We start from the raw sequence: 17630 nt of genomic DNA on the forward strand, positions 1-17630 counted from the left end.
TTTCGGACGTCTTTTGCAAACAGCGGACATTTTTATTATCTGTTCACACACAGTTTTTCCTTTTCTTACCGTTTTTCTCTGTTTTTACTATTAATTTCAATTGACTTTTTAATGAAGCCACACCCAAATGCCAATTAGTAACCCCAAACTAAAATAATGTACCAACAGCCGTCATTGCATTAAGGGGAGGCCAGGCTGCTAAATAACGTCCATTATTTTAGACTCAAAATGACGGAAGTCATTTTAAACTGAGCTGAAAAAAGTTGTGTGAACATAGCCTTTAACTGAATGTAATGGCAATGCTTTGAAGTCAACGGAAAGATGGACGTCCAATGCACAAAAAGTATTGAATAACGGACGTTTTTACCAGGAACATCAAAATAATAAACATGATCATTATTTTCAGACGTGTTTTGCAAACAGCAGACATTTTTTATTAGTTTTTCACACACCGTTTTTCCTTTTTACCATTCTTTCTCCATGTTTACTATTAAATTCAATGGATTTTTCAATTAAGACACACCCAAAGGCCAATTAGTAACCCCAAACTAGAATAATGAATCAATAGCCGTCATAGTACTAAAGGGAGGTCAGACAGCTAAATGATGTCCCTTATTTTAGAGTCAAAATGACGGAAGTCATTTTAAACGGAGCTGAAAAAAATGTGTGAACATAGCCTATGAGTGACATAGTTCTTATCGTTCTTATTGCGGTGAGGTCTTCGGGATAGAGGAAGTATATCCCTACAGACATTAAGGTGGGAGGTTCTAATAGAAACAAAAATAGTGTTTGTTTTATCTATCGAGAATGGCCTCTGATGTTAATTTGCATGCTAAAATGGTTGATATAACATTGTGGTTCACTGAACAAGGAACTCCACTGTTTTCAAAGGTTAAAAAGCAATGCACCAATAAACACAATTCTGTGAAATACAAATTTTTGTTTGTTCTCTGCTTAAAAAACATGTGAAATTACTATTACATATAATTGAATGTTTATTTGACAAAAAAATAAACAGAATTAAAATATTGACACCAATTTGCAAATTACAAACTGACACTTATTTACCTTCACACTCCAGAATAAGTAATTTATCTTAAAGTGCAGCAGCTGCACTGAGTGTGATGTTTGCTGTGCCTGCTTTTACAGATATTACTGAATGATGACAAAGCATGAAATTCACAGGATTACACTTACTAATTTACTATGAATAATGAATTTTGTGTTAAATTAGTCTAAATTACACAATCATTTATTTTTTCCAATGTTGACTGCTACCATTATAGAAGCAGTATGGGCAACTTCCTAACTCTTTCGTGACCCAGTCCTAAATGACAAGGCTAATTTTCATTTTTGCACTCCTTGTAATGGCAATTTTAAATTTACCATAAAATGAATGACAAAATGTCAAAAATATTTATTATGGGGAAAAATGCAATTTTATAACTTTTTGGGGATGTGTACATAATGTGTGTACATCATGTGTGCACTTCATGGTAAAACTGACATGACATGTTTATTATATACACCAGTCCAAACACAACAGTCATGTTTTCATAGCTTTTCTATAGTTTTACCTTTTTTTTTTTACAGTAAAACTTTTTTTTTTGCAAATAACTATTTGAGGCCTATTTGAGGCTTTATTTTTGTGCCATTAGCTCTACTTTTTTATTAGTATCATATACTATATGGCTATGTTTACACAATGTTTTTCCTCTCCTTTTAAAATGACGGCTGTCATTTTGAGTTTAAAATGACTTCCGATCTTTTACTATTTGAAAACAAGGAAAAAAGGTCAGCTCACCATGTGAATGTGTCCCGATGTATATTGGTGACCCTCTTATAATGGAGCAGGTGATATAGCGTGGGCCGTTCACCCAGGTCTGGATCCAAAATAAGAAAAGAATCACAGCTCCAGCAAATGTAGAAAAAATATCAAAAATTCTTAAGCATATTAAAAAACACACAGATTAAAATTAACACGCCGACGTGTTTCAGGTAAAGCCCCATATTCATGGCCATGAATTGACCCTGAAACGCGTCAACGTGTTGATTTTAACCTGTGTGTTTTTTAATATGCTTCGGAAAGCTACTACTACTACTTTTGCTGGAGCTGTGATTCTTTTACTATTTGGCCTCCCATCAGTACAGTGACGGCTGTTTGGGCCTTTGGGTGTGTCTTTATATGAAAAGTCTATTGAATTTAATAGTAAAACGGTGAAAAAACAGTGAAAAAAGAAAACTGTGTGTGAACAACTAAAAAATAAGGTCCACTGTTTGCAAAAGACGTCTGAAAATAATTGACATGATCATTGTTTTGACGTCCATGCAGACATCATTCATCAATTTTGAGCATTGGACCTCTGTCATTCCAATTACATAAATGCAAGTCATTTACAGTAAATCATGGCAGGAACAGACATTTTTTTTTTTTAATAGAAAAAGCAGATGCTCTTTTTCCTATTTTGACGTGTGAACTTAGAATAAAAAATATAACTTTTTTATTCACACTGTTCATGTGTATAAAAATATAGTTATATTTCAATAGATCAGGCAATTACGCACGCTATGATATATAGTATGTTTCTTTAATTGTTTTTACATGTTTTAGTTGTACAATGTAAAAGAAGGGTGATTTTAGCATTTACTGGCGGAAGCTTTGCCATATGTTTACACTTTTTAATGCTGTGCCATTGCACAGCATTGTGTTATCGGCAATCCTTACATAGAGCCTACCTGTGGCACGCTTTATAAGAATATCACTGATCAGACTGCATGGAGGTAAGTATAACTCTGGCGATTAGGGAGAATAATCATGACCATCCACAATCGCATTGCGGGGGTCCTGATTGTTAAGTGACAGGAGCTGCTCGATTCACTTAGACTTAAACTCAGAGATCATGCTGTAACTGAGGGCATTTAAGGGGTTAATGACAGGCAGCAGTGCAATCAGTCAATTATTAATAGTGAGGGCCGAGCTGCTTATAGAATCCGGTCTTAAAACACTATGAAGCATGCTCAGCTCCTGAAATTGCTTCATAATTCCCTAGCACATAACAGCATACGGATATAGCATGGGTCTTCTGCTCATAGGTGCCCAATCCATACCCTTACGGAATAGGTCATCTGGGGGTTAAGGGGGGACTTCTGGGGGGGATCAATCAACTGGTGTTAGAAAGTTTTAGAGATTTGTAAATAACATATTTTAAAATCTCCATTCAGTTGCTGCATACCCTGTAGCAAGTGGAGTCTTATTTCCAGTTTGACATGGTGCTCTCTGCTGTCACCTTAATCCGTGACCTGATTTAAGCAGTAGCAAATACACAAGTAAAACTTGTCTTGTTGTGTATAGTTCCTGTGATGGAAAGGCGTGGGTAACCAGGGTAACCCCCCATTTATTAGAAAAAAAAAGTTAAAGATTACTCTTTCATCTGTTACCACTCCCCACATCAATATACACAAGTGAAGTGCTTACTCTTAGACTACTTAGCATACTTCTACAATTTACTATTTGCCAACTCTGTGTTACCTCTGGATATATGGAGCCGAGTCCATAGGTTTAAACTACGAAGAATAAAGAAAATTGAGGTGAAATGAGCTACAGTATAAGCATAGGGGTCAGTAGTTACAGAAGCTGTCTTCCGGCTCTGTGTGTCCTTGGATTGGTTCATCATAAAATTCTTTAATTACTTACATAAAAAGTAAGTTAAATGTTAATGACAGCCAAAAAAACACAAATTAGTTTTAGTGTTGCAAAAATTTTAGTATCACAGATTCAGAGGTTATTACTTAGTATGAATGAGCATTCCTGTATTGGTCAAAAGTAGAGATGAGCGAATCTCGAGCATGCTCGAGTCGATCCGAACCCGAAATTTCGGCATTTGATTAATGGTGGCTGCTGAACTTGGATAAAGCCCTAAGGCTATGTGGAAAACATGGATATAGTCATTGGCTGTATCCATGTTTTCCAGACAACCTTAGAGCTTTATCCAAGTTCAGCAGCCCCCGCTAATCAAATGCCGAATGTTCAGGTTCAGATCGACTCGAACCTGAACCCGGTTCGCTCATCTCTAGTCAAAAGTCAAAGGTCATTAGTTATGATCGTAATTACAATAGGTACTCTTGTATACAAACGGTCTTCATAATGAATGGATGATGTGTACACCAAAAGATATGCGAATGATCAGCCAACAATTAGCGATGATTTTATGTCAGTTTAGGGATACGATCAATGACCTACAAACACATTTTTCTTAGTCGTTTGATCATTGCTTGATCTCCGTGCTCTTCCCTGTTCCTTAACATTTTAGGTTGGACCACTTGATACAACAAAATAAAAGACCACCAATTATTTCTATGGTTCATGCTTGCACCTAACAATACTGAGCATATATTATAGTTCTTAAATGGTTTCCAGACATATTCACTTGGTTCTCTTCTCTATTACAAATGTTAAACTTTAACATGTTTGATTTATAATAATTTGTTAATTTATAATTTATTAATATTGTATAATACTTTTATGTGATTGCATCTTAGCATAAGCTCATTAACACTTAACATTGTATTAACAACTGAAAAAAAAAAAGTTGAACATTTTTATAATTTTTTTTTAGGGTGGTTACGCTGCCTATCGATATGCTCAGCCTGCAACAGCCACAGCAGCTGCATATAGCGACAGGTAAGAACTGTTTATTTTACTTTTATGTGCTTCATTGGTTCACTTAAAGTTTAAGGCTATACCGGGGTACTCAAATGTTCAAGAAGTTACATTTAATGCATCCTTATCATGCCTAAATTTCAAACTTTGAGCATATTTACAAATCCTGCTAAAATTTAGCCAAGTATATACCATAATCCTCCAGATACAAAACACATAAAATATACTTCTTATTTCATTAAAAAAATATATTTTCTAAGAAATATATTTTCAATAGCCATTATTACAACTTTTTGCACTATGAGGCAATATAAAAACAATAGTAAAATAACTATTATTTTATGAAGCCCTCCATGTAAAAATTAGATAGCCCAGTGCATGGCCTGAAAGTGTATTGTATGATTTCATGCGCCTTCCCTTCAGAGCGCTGCACTGGGTATAATATAATGTTATTTCCATTATTATTCCTTTAAGACTCTAAATATCTTTAAATTCTATATTAACATATTTTAATTTCTTAGACATTTTTATTTGTTTGTGGTTCACATATTCCTTTTGTACATATTTCATGCTGTACAAACAACGTCCATTCTGCCATGAACAGGCGTTGTTTAACCTTATTTACCGATGGAATTAATGTTTATCATCATTAATTCTAGCCGTAGGTAGTGGCGGAACGGATGTTCTTTTACACAGCGTTGGAACATAGCCTCAGGCTATGTTTCCACTATGGGATCATAGAAGGGAAAGGTGGCCATCTCATAATACTGACAGTCGCTAATAATGATCATGATCTTTATACTGTTTATATCAGTGCTTCTCAAACTATTTCTACTGGAACCTCACCCAACAGACCAAGGCAATGCCTGGGCCTCACCAGACTGATCAGAGGATGCTGGGGCCTCACCATCTGTGGTGAAAGTCCATTTAAAAGCTGAAAATATGCTAGGACTAGCTTTCACCTGTCTCCCAAGCTCTAGGTAATAATAAAGCAAGTATGAAATAAATAAATAATGTTGCTAAAATGGAGATTTTGGAGGACTGTGCAGATCATAGTTACTTTTGTGAAAACTGGCTCCCCAGCTGGGCCTCACCAACAACTAGTGGGCGCCTCACTGGTGAGGCCCGCCTCACAGTTTGAGAAGCACTGCTGTATATACTATAACAAACTGGACCCTTTTCCCAATATGTTCCTGTAAAAACATAGCCTCAGTTTGTAACAGAACATAGCCTCAGTTTAACTTGTATGTACAATTTATTGTATTGGTAAATATTTAGTAAACCTCCAAATAGGCAACATTAAATTAAAAAAAATATATATCTAATAATAATAATAATAATAATAATAATAATAAGAAGAAGAAGAAGAAGAAGAAGAATTATTATTATTATTATTATTATTATTATTATTATTATTATTATTATTATTATTATTATTATTATTATTATTATTATTATTATTATTATTATCACCTCTAATATTTTAATAACATTTTAATAATATTTTATAAACTTTCTTCTCATTGTCATTCAATTTAAAACTTAAATATTAATAAAACAATCATTTATAACCCTAATATAATACCATAACCATTTAAGGCTATGTTTACACAACATTTTTTGGGGGGTGAGAAAAGCTCCTTCAATTATAGAGAATCCAAGTAATAAATACAAAGTAAAGTAAATATTCACCCAATTGTCCCTATTTTTATAACCATCTTTTTACCATAAGCCCCAATAGGACAATGTAGCATTTTCTTTAAAAAATAATGCACTATTGCATGTTTTGAAATAGACATTATCAGTTCACTCCAAATGTCATATACTTAATCCCAATAATTAATTAAAATAATATAAGTAAAGTAAATTTTTATGTAGCTAAAATGTTAGTTTTAGCCAACCAGTTAAATAAAACCGTCTGACACTTTGAAACTTTTAATACTGATTTGCCTTAAACATACATATCAATTTTTTTTTGTTAAAACAAACACTAGAAAATAAGGTTAAAAAAATATTTGTAACATATTTTGATTAGATCACTACTGATCACTACTATGTGAGGTAAGAAAGTATTTTTTTCTTTTTTTTTTTTGTTCTTCCCTTATCTAGATCAGTGCAGGGCTCCAAGTTCTATGATTTATCCCTCTGCTTTTATGGCCTCCTTTTCCCCTAGTTTTAACCCAATATGAAACCATTTAGGCTTGACTGACTGCAAATATTGTTCAGAATAGGGCAATATCAGGGCACTTAACCCAAAGTGAGACTACAAATCATATCAGTTTTATTGCATTAAGTTAAGAAGTGCTGATATGCTTGTTTATGTCTATGCATTTTTACAGGTAAAGGTATGTTGACACTTTTGTTTGAGGGAGGAAAAAATATGCCTGTATTTTAAAAATAACGGCTCTAAAAATGATCTGTGCACACAGAGCAAAAGTGGCGGAATTCCGCGGTGAAATGCCGCCAGCCTCGGTGTCATAATAACACTCTACGGGTGGCTTGCGCACCGCATCTCTCTTGGCACTGAAGAATGAACATGTTCATTCTTCAGCGGGGAGACAGGAGCCGCGCAAGCCTCCCATAGAACATCATTATGACACGGAGGCTGGCGGCATTCCATGGTGGACAATTCCGCCGCTTTTGCTCTGTTTGCACGGAGCCTTAAACTACCAAGATTACTAATAAAACTATATATATGTAAACAAGCATTTACAAATTAATTTGGGTAAATCCACATGCCAATGTGGTTTTTGGCTAAAGAGCTGACTACATTAATTTTGCCCATTTACATGCCTTGGTGCTTGGTGGTATGTGCATTGTACTCGTAAAGGCAAGAATATTACATCTTACATCACTACACATGGGCGGGAAAGTATGATGTCCTGCTCATGCCATCATTTGCACAATGCACATGCCCCCAAACTCACTGGAAATGGCTTCTGAGCTCATCTTTGGGAAAGTAAGTATTAACAAATATAGTAACTTAAAGCAGAATTGATGTAGGCAACTTTGAGATGCCAAACCACAGCTGCATAAAGATATGCTGGTTGCATAGTGCCCCCAATTGTGGTGACAGGTTTCATGTAACATGCGTGTCCATAACAGACTTCCGCCATATTGGTCAACTTAGGTGAAAGGTAGCACAAGAGTTTAATATCACACAAGTGTATTCTGTACTATTTTGTGAGCTAGTTCCAACTTTTACTTTTCTATATACAGTATTAAAAAAAAAATCAATCTGGCTGCCATCTCTGTGTACCTTCCCATGCATAACCACCTCTGGTGACAAGGTGGGATCTGTTGGATATATTGAATTGGATTTCACAGTTTTATAGACCATCAGAATTCAGAAAATATTTTAGGGATATCAGAGTTATTTAGGAAAAATGTTTTATGTTTCAAAATTCATTTTAACTGATAGCAAGAGATATACTGCACAGTTCAATTTTTATCTCCATTTTTTTATTATCTATGGTTAATAGTATAAAGCTATATGGCTATAAAAAATAAAACTAATATATACACTGCATACCTAGATAGCAAAGAGTTATATAATATTATTCTCTTATAATTTTTTGTAAACTCATTTGATTACCCCCAATATATCCAGGCATTTCCATTTTCTCACATTTGTGCATGAAAAGTAAAGACAAAAATCTATGAATTCTCATTGTACTGTATATGTCATGTGGAAATTGATATTCAGACCCATGATGGGTATACATACCTATATTGTGTTTTATATACTGTGGGAAGAGTGACAGCCTTAAATTAGGATTATAGATTGAACTTTATGGACTCTTGTTTTTGTTTTGTTTGTTTGTCTCAACCCCATCAACTTTGAAAGTGTTGATGATCAAATATACAATATTATTTTTAAAGTATCCCTATCGTACAGCAACATTTTTAATATGTCACAAAGACATGTCAAAAGTTTTGATCGAGTGCCTGGGTGCTCAGACCCCCACTGATCATTAGAATAGTTAAGGTACACTTGATGTACCCTTTTTGCTTGAATCTCTGTCCAGTTTCAAGAGAAGACTGTATACTGTATTCTTGTAATGAAGGTCATCTCCTGCAACAGGATAGAAATTGTGGTAATACACATAGTGAAGCACACAGCCACGTGCTTCTCCTTGCTCCTTCTTATAAAAAGTGGTGTTTTGAACACACGGACCCTGACCAATGAAAACTCTGGATATGTCTTTATGACATGTCAAAAGTTTGGTAAATGGTACGTTAATCTTTGGTAGATCATGGGAAAATTTTCTCAACAAAGTTTTTTTTGAATTTTTTTTTTTTAGTATTTTTTTAAGAATGCAAAATTATATGTATATGTTGTGTGGAATGATGGATAATGTACAGTGCATGGATACTTTGCAGTATTCCTTGGTTAGTGGGACAGGGCGAGTCATAATATAAAGGAAAGCAATTGCATGTATAGCTGACGCATGCTTTGTCAGGAAGGTAAGAATGTTTTTGTTGTCTTTATTGATATGCTCTTTTATCATTATGCATTATAAAATTGCTCTCCTGAATGCCATAGTGGCTTTTGATCACTATACGCAAAGCTCAGGGAATGCTGCATATCTGTTGCCATTCCATCTCAAAGATTAAGAGCTATGCAAGCATGTTATGGTTTTCTCAAACATTTTGTAAAATTTATTTTCCAAACCCATTTTTTTACTTAACAGATGCTCTGCTTCAATGTGACTATGCACACAAAAAATGTTGGGTTCAAGCCTTTTTGCATGTTATTTGGTATTCACTGTAATGGTTGTGCATCTACAGATAGTAAGAGATGTTTTTGTTCTGGCATACAAAGGGAAAATGCATGTTTAATTTTGGTTTTCTTTAAGCAATGTTGTCCTATACAAATGTACATATGGTCAAATTTAAAGATGTTAACTATTACTATTATTGATTCTATTTATCTCTCTCTATATATATGCTGAATACAATCAGCAATCATGGTGCAAAAGTCTAAAGCAAGCATGGAAATCAAATGTCACAAGAACTATAGTATAATCAATAAAACCCATTATAAGAGAAATAAGAATTACTTCAACACTTCGTTACCTAATAGCAACATTTCAGTCAAAAAAACTGACATCACATTGTGTTTACTTATGTTCCTTACTGTTACTTTGTAATGGCTTTGTGATTCCTGTTGTTTTCTGTTACTGAATATTTTCTACATTATGGCATCACATGGTTACCTCCACTGTGATGCACATTGTTTTGGGGCAGTAAATGAGCATTCTGTATATTATATACCTCTCCCTATATAGCTGTCATTTGGCAAGTGTACACAACTGAGCTTGTGATTAGTCCCCATTGTATGAAAAACACACACTTCATCTGCAGTGCAGTGAAGGACAGAAGGTAATATCTGTCCTGATTATATATATATATATATATATATATATATATATATATATATATATATATATATATATCACTTTGGGGACATGTAGCTCTATGACATTATCCAAAGGCTGATTTTTTTATGAAGTTCAGAGATTTCGACATGTTTTGTAATGACTTTCTAAAACTGAAAAGGTGTGGGACAATACACACTGTACACCTAGAGATGGATTTCCATTTTTTTTTTTAGGGCTATGAACTGTTCACATTTGAATGTCTGTTTCTGGTAAATAACACTGATGAGTTGTCCAGTATTATGACTCGTATGTGCTGCACATGCTTCTGCTGGAAAAATGATCCAATCTATTCTAACAATTATGTATTGAATGTAACTGCAGTTTTTACAGTACACAATATTTAGAAATGTGTAGGGACTTCATTTTACGTTTCTGTAATTCGATTTACTATATGTTCCTTTAAATATTTAAAAGGTATAAAAATGTATGAGGCAAGAGATGGGGTAAAAAAAAAATACAAAAAAGCATACTCACCTGCCCTGATCCCCTGCAGCTGCTGCATCAACTCTTCCAGTGCCCAGTTTTCTTGGCTAAACAAGTGCTATCACTACAGGAACTGCCTACTCTGTAATTGATTGACTAAGGGTCAGACTTCGGCTATGTTAACAGTGTCCCTGCTGGCCGGCAGGATGCATTCAGCCCGTTTCTGCAGCCGACACCTCTTTCGGCTGCAGGAACGTTCTTCCTTCATAATTGACTTGGGGGCACCGTCGGGTGTTTCCGCAAATCAATTAACCATTCACTTCAATGTAAAGTGCGGCAGCCAGCCGACTTTACATTGTGTGAACAGCTTTTATTTCCAGACGCTGTTCAGTGAACAGTGTCTGGAAATACTGTAATAAGCATGTACATTAGAAATCCGGCGTTAAAATAACAATGTGTGAAAACAGCGGACGGCATTGCATTGACTTCAATGCAATGCTGCTCCTGCAGTAAAGAACGGACGCTGATTTCATGGCGATCAGTAACTGTTCTTTACTGAAATATAACATTGTGTGCACATAGCCTTTGGCTGAATAGGGCAGTTCCTGTTATCAGCAACCAGGAAGTAGCCAAAAATACTAGGCACTGGGATCATTGGCATGGTGGATGTGAGGGATCGGGACACCTGAGTATGAGTAGTTTTTGTGCATCATTAAGTCCCCAAAGATTACAGTGCTTTTATTGCAATACCAAATGAGTTCAGTAGTTACTTCAGTATTCTGTTCTAACCTTAAAGGAAAATTAAAACAGACAATCATTAGCTAGGATCAGCAAAATAACCATGCCTTACAGGTTAGTGAGGTCCAGTTTAATTATCGATGTTAACTGGTTAAAAAAAAAGAAAGAAAAACTATAATTGGCAATGTTCACGCTAACAAAAAAAAAAAAAAAGAGAAAATACGACTGCGCAGACGTCAAAATAATAATCATGATAATTATTTGCGGAAGTCTTTTACAAATAGACATTATTTTCTTAGTTGTTCACATACAGTTCTTCCCTTTTCACCATCTTTTGGCTATGTTTACACAACGTCAAAAATAGAGAAAAAGCGGCCGATTTTGATATTTGAAAAACTTCCGTTATTGACGCAATTTAACCGACTGCAATGCCAATGCATTGAAGTCAAGGAAAGGAAAGACAGACGTCTAATGCACACAATGTATTGATAACGGACGTTAACACCGCGGACGTCAAAATAAGGAACATGATCATTATTTTCGGACATCTTTTTCTAGCAGCGGACGTTTTTTATTAGTTGTTCACACAGTTTTTCTTTTGTCACCGTTCTTTCTCTTTTTTTACTATTAAATTCAATGGACTTTTCAATTAAGCTGCACCCAAAGGGCAATTAGTAATCCCAAACTAGAATAATGTGCAAACATTAAAGGTGAGGACAGGCTGCTAAATGACGTCTGTTATTTTAGACTCACAATGACAGACGTCGTTTTAAACAGAGCTGAAAAAACATTGTGTGAACATAGCCTTTCACCGTCTTTACTTTTAAATTCAATTGACTTTTTAATGAAAGACACACCCAAAGGCCACCTGAACTAGAATAATGTAGTAACAGCTACATCATTTTAGTGACAGCCAACAAAACAGCAAAATGACTGATGTCATTTTGAACTAAAAATAATAAACTATAAAATAATTTCTCTTTTTATGACGTTGTGTGAACATAGCCTATTTATAATATTTTTATTGTTATTTAGGCAAAACTACATTTAGTACACATATTGAGATACAACAACCCCCGAATATAAAGAAAATGAAACAAATACAAATTTAAATCATATACTTTACTATTAAAACAATGTATTCCTCAAACAAGGCAATAATATTAGTGAATATCCATGGAAAGAAAAATGTACACCAAATATTTTTGTCACCCCATTTTGTAAAGACAGCTTTCCATTTTCAAGCTAAGGGGAATGAGAAACATAAAAACATAATATACTAGAAGTAAGATATGGGAAGCAGAAAGCATTGGCAGTGCAGTTTGCAAAGAAAAGGCCACACCACAATTTTATCTTTGTTACTTACTGGGTGACTTTCGGCAGGCACTTTGCTTCCCATAAATTGTAAAAATGGAAGGAAATTTGCATTCTAAAGCTATGTTCCCACTTTGGTAACATAGCGGGGAAAGGCGGCTGTCTAGCTAAAATCACGGCCACTTGTAATGATCATTTGATCAAGTTTTTGTCTTTCTGTTTGTTATATATCCATGTGTTGGCTGTGTATCAGTGTCATATTTTTATTGCTGAAAGAAAAAAGCAAGCGAATAGCCATAAAGAACACAAGTATTATTGTAATTTACCAAGTCTCTTGTACAGTGATTTTCATGGTCTTAAACATATAGTAGATACCTATCAACTGCATTATTAAAGATATGGCTTATGTACTCACACATTCTACTGCTTAGAGACTACACTACAATGTCAATATATTCTTCTCCTGTTTTAGTTGCTTAGAGCCCGGTGTTTAACAACCGCGCTATATTAAAGTAATAATCATTTGAGTTCTACAATGTACGAGTCAAACAACAAAATGAAAACATAAAATACAAATACATAAAGGCTGATATGTGTATGCAAAACAACAGGTTTCTCCAGGTAACAGCGATTTATGTGTTGCCATAATCTTATAGTAATGTTGTCATACATAATCTTCCGAAGGCTTATAAAAGCACAAACAAACATATTAAAACTATACATTTCCAGTGTCACATCCCCAAAGGACTAAGACTGTGTTAACTGTATGTCAAGAACCAGTCTTTTTTATACGAAGAGAATAAAATTCTTTGGTTTATCATTTATTTAATTAATACTAAGAGTAAATGAAGCTAAATCCAACAAGTTTATTACCCCGTTTATTTATTGGGTTACACCAATTTGTTGCAGGTCACAGCAGTCTGATGCCTACTAGCAATCCATGCTGATAGTTAGTTAATCTTTTTATGGGAAGTTACCCAACAAAAGATTTTATTGCACTTTAACTAGATATAAAAGTGTGATTGATGGAGTTTAGAAGCTAGAAACCCCAATGCTTCGATACAGGGAGGTGTTGCTGGGAAATACTGGTCTATACAGTCAATACATAGTCTTTGTAGTCATTCTGTATGAAAAACAATGAAAATAGATAAGCATATCCACTTCTCTCTTTCCATATAGCTAACAATATATAGTGGTTTACTTAAATACCTGTTTAAATAGAAGCTTCTTAATATTTTCTGTTGTTACTGACATGGTCCCTTTTAGACCTCATATACACCATGGAGCCATTTACTTTATGGAGGCACATGGAGCCTTTGCTCCTCTGCACCATAGAGTCTAAAGGGCTTGTGTTTGCCCATGTGGCATCTTCATGCAGTATCACCATTATTAGGTATCCCTCCATAAAAGCAATTTTGCATATATTCATAATATCACATCTAAAAGCTTGGCACAATGTTTGAAGTTTTTTTTTAAACTCCATATAAATTGGAGGGTTACATAAAAGGGTTAAGCCTAATAGATATGTCTTAGAGATAAGCGAATTAAATTTGTTTTGATTCGTACGAAGCCAAACTGATATACGCTCATCTCTCTCAGGCTGCCGAGTATCCTCCCTGTGCAGAGGGAGGATACTACCCAGGGACCATCTGAAAAATGTCTGGGAAAACATGGATATAGCAATGGCTGTATCCGTGTTTTCAAGGAAGCCCCCGGGTGGTGTCCTCCATCTGCACAAAGATAGCAACCTGAGGAAGATGAGCGCAGATCGGTTTTGCTGCACAAAGCAAAACAAATCTGATCCGCTAGTCTCTAATATCTATGTACAACTTATTATACCCCCTGAAATTGGGAAGTTGTATAGCATAAAAAAAGGGAAATTTTATATCTATCTATATCTATCTTTATCTATGACTCTGTTCACACTGCAGGTTGCGCGCTGCTTGTGGCTTAAGTACAGACAAAAAACAAAAGGTGCAACAGCAACCCACAGGTGCAAGGGCTTACCGTATATACTCCTCCCAGCGTACACACGGCAAACACCTGCTCGGTAGATATTAAAAATTAAAATATATATTTTTTTTGTATAGCATATTATGCTGTATTAGACAGTTCAAGCACAAAAGTAGCAGTAAATGGCTATGTTCTCACAACCTTAAAAAATAGAGAAAAGGCGGACCATTTTTTGATATTTATAAAAACGTCCGTTTTTGCCATGATTTAACTGACTACAATAGCAATTTACAGCGGACGTCAAAATAATGAGCATGATCATTATTTTCCAACGTCTTTTGCAAACAGCGTACGTTTTTTATTAGTTGTTCACACACAGATTTTCTTTTGTCACCGTCCTTTCTCAGTTTTTACTATTAAATTAAATGGACTTTACAATTAAGCCAACACCAAAGGCCAAAAAGTAACCCAAACTAGAATAATGTACAAACATGTCATTGCACTAAGGGAAGGCAAGGCTGCTAAATGACATCCGTTATTTTTGTTTCAAAATGACGAATGTAATTTTAAACAGAGCTGAAAAAACGTTGTGTGAACATAGCCGAACGCTAATCATGGAGAAGAATGCCCATCTAGGGAGCCTTCCCAAGGACCAACCAGTCATGTGGTTGAGCTGCATGAATGATCCTTGGATCAATGCAACAGGTTCAAATCAACCAGCTGAGAATTTGCTCATTCATTGGCTGCTCTTTGGCCCTATTACACAGGGCACTGTCAGGCTGTTCAGATAGTTATCGTCCCAAGTAATAGGGCCCTTAATATGTGCATTAATCCTTAAGGCCTTAAGGCTGTTACACAGCTCGACTCCCCCTGCTTGATACAAGCACAGATAGATAATGACAAGTATGGAATGAGTCGTTAGTCTCACCACAGGGAACAACATATGAAAAGTTATTTTTGAGTGGAATACCCCTTTAAGTCATTCATCAGCTGCACATCCCCTTTTACACAGGGTGATGTACTGTATGTTGGATAAACAATGATTTTTTAACATGTAAAAAGTAGCATTTGCTCCTTCATCGTCTGATAGCTGGCCCTTTAACACAGGGTAATTATCAGCCCTTACACCTAGTGGTGAATCATAGCATTGCTAAAACACGCATACTGCTTTTTGCCTGCAATGTAAGAAGTATACACTGTAATATTATTACTAAGCATAATAAATCCCATCCTTTGTCAGGAAAAAACAATAATACATGCACAAGACACATTTCATACGTAAACATATTTTTGTGGTTAGAGCTTTTTGTGAGAAAACCTTGTCATCTTCAGGCTATGTTCACATGCCATATAAACAACAGTTTTTCCACATGTTTAATGTTACCTACAACAGGAATTAATGATCATGATCATTAATTCAGGCCGTTGTTTGACAGCAATGGCCGTTGTGTGAGCTTATCAGAACATTGTGGGTACATAGCCTGATCCGTAAGCTTAGTACAGGGTAGTAAGACTCTACACAGGGCAGTAAGACACTACAAATGCTTGTAAAATCTCTTTAGAGTGTTTTATTTTGTTCTATTGTTCCAGCAAATGACATGCATTTCACCATTAAAAGGGACAAGGCTTTATGGACTGTATTCTTGTGACTACAATTTGCACTCCCTCCTAATGACTTGCACTGTTTCATGGGTTTGTCTAGCCTGCTCTGCTTATTAAATAGAATGGCCCGAGAAAATACATTCATTGTATCAATTGCTGATAGTTGTTGAATAAACAATGCCGATATGGAATGGATCTGCTTTCTATAATATGAAAATTGGTGTTGGATATTTTGTAGCATTGTATTGTTTGGAAAAAAAAGGATTAACCACCGCATGCAGAATAGCGTTTTTTTTTTCTTATTTATTACTAGCCATTCTACCCATTTAGTATTTAGGACAGCTTGCAAGTAAGGAGTTAATTCAATTTGAGAAGTCATTCCATTCAATTGAAAACTGAAAGGTTTCAACTTGGTTCTCTGTGTTTCTAACTCCCAGCTATTAACATCTCGGTTGGACATTAACTGCATGAGATGCACAGTAATGTGCACCCTGGGTGCTGTTTTGCCGATGTGAGCAAAAATACCCATGTAGGATTTATATGACTTACTGCTTCAGGGTTTTTTAACTCATTTGGGAAGGCCTTGTGCACTTTTCTTTCAAAGGTAAAACTCATCCATCTGATAATTCCCATTTTAAATCTTGAGATAAAGAATTTTCCCTAGATTCATGGGTCAGAGCAGGAAACCCCTTTGGGGTGATCTATTCTCCTTATTCTTACTGCATTGCTATACAGTAGTGCTGATTGCATGGCAATGCTGACATCTGGGGGAATAGCAGGGTTTGTCACAACTGGGACATTTAGAAAATCTTAGTCTGTAATGGTTGCCATTTCCTGGCTGTCCTGTGAAACTATTAGATTTTAACAGTACATAATGTTACAATGCAAAATGTAACTAAATCTTATTTAAAATGAACAGTCATACAACATATATAGCCCACTTATAGGTAGTGCTTAGTGTGTGTTATAATCTCAAAATACAGGGACGTCTGTACATGGATACAAATCTAGCAGAGCTCCCTCTTCTATTTAACTATTTTATGCACATTGATAATACAGACAGTACAGATGTGAGTTAATTGGTGGGGCATAGAGAACAGCTCCTTAAAGCAATTCTCCTCCCCTTTGGTGTTAAGTTGTGTAGAAGATGTTCCTGTTACTTTGCAACCTTTACTGCTAGATCTTGGGCTGGAACTGTAATTACCCTGTCAATGGGATTGTCTCCTCTATTGCAGAGAGAATGTACAGTATGAAACAAACATGATGCATATTCATGGCTGAGGAGGTTTGGCTTTGTCCTATGATCCACAGAGCACAGGGCAGATCACCTCAAGGTTACTTCTGTGCTCTCACTAGTAGCATGTTGGATCCAGTGTATAAGACCCCTTGGAGTTGAAATTTAATGTGGAGTTGAGCCTAATGAAGATACCTAACAAATAAACTTGTGTTACCCTAAGGGTATATTCAAACAACGTCTTTTTAGCCACATTTTTGGA

General features: G+C 35.4%; 1 protein-coding gene across 4 annotated transcripts in view; it reads left to right on the top strand.

Annotated features, from left to right (window-relative positions):
• The window catches only part of RBFOX1 (RNA binding fox-1 homolog 1), a 218106-nt gene that overhangs the window by 167347 nt on the left and 33129 nt on the right, over positions 1-17630 (top strand). For all 4 annotated transcript variants that reach the window (XM_069985398.1, XM_069985400.1, XM_069985399.1 and 1 more), the window contains one exon: positions 4617-4681. In XM_069985398.1, coding sequence (XP_069841499.1) covers positions 4617-4681 — 65 coding nt within the window. The remainder of the gene's footprint in view (positions 1-4616; positions 4682-17630) is intronic.

Source organism: Dendropsophus ebraccatus, chromosome 9 (assembly GCF_027789765.1).
Source record: "Dendropsophus ebraccatus isolate aDenEbr1 chromosome 9, aDenEbr1.pat, whole genome shotgun sequence".
Classification (NCBI taxonomy): domain Eukaryota; kingdom Metazoa; phylum Chordata; class Amphibia; order Anura; family Hylidae; genus Dendropsophus; species Dendropsophus ebraccatus.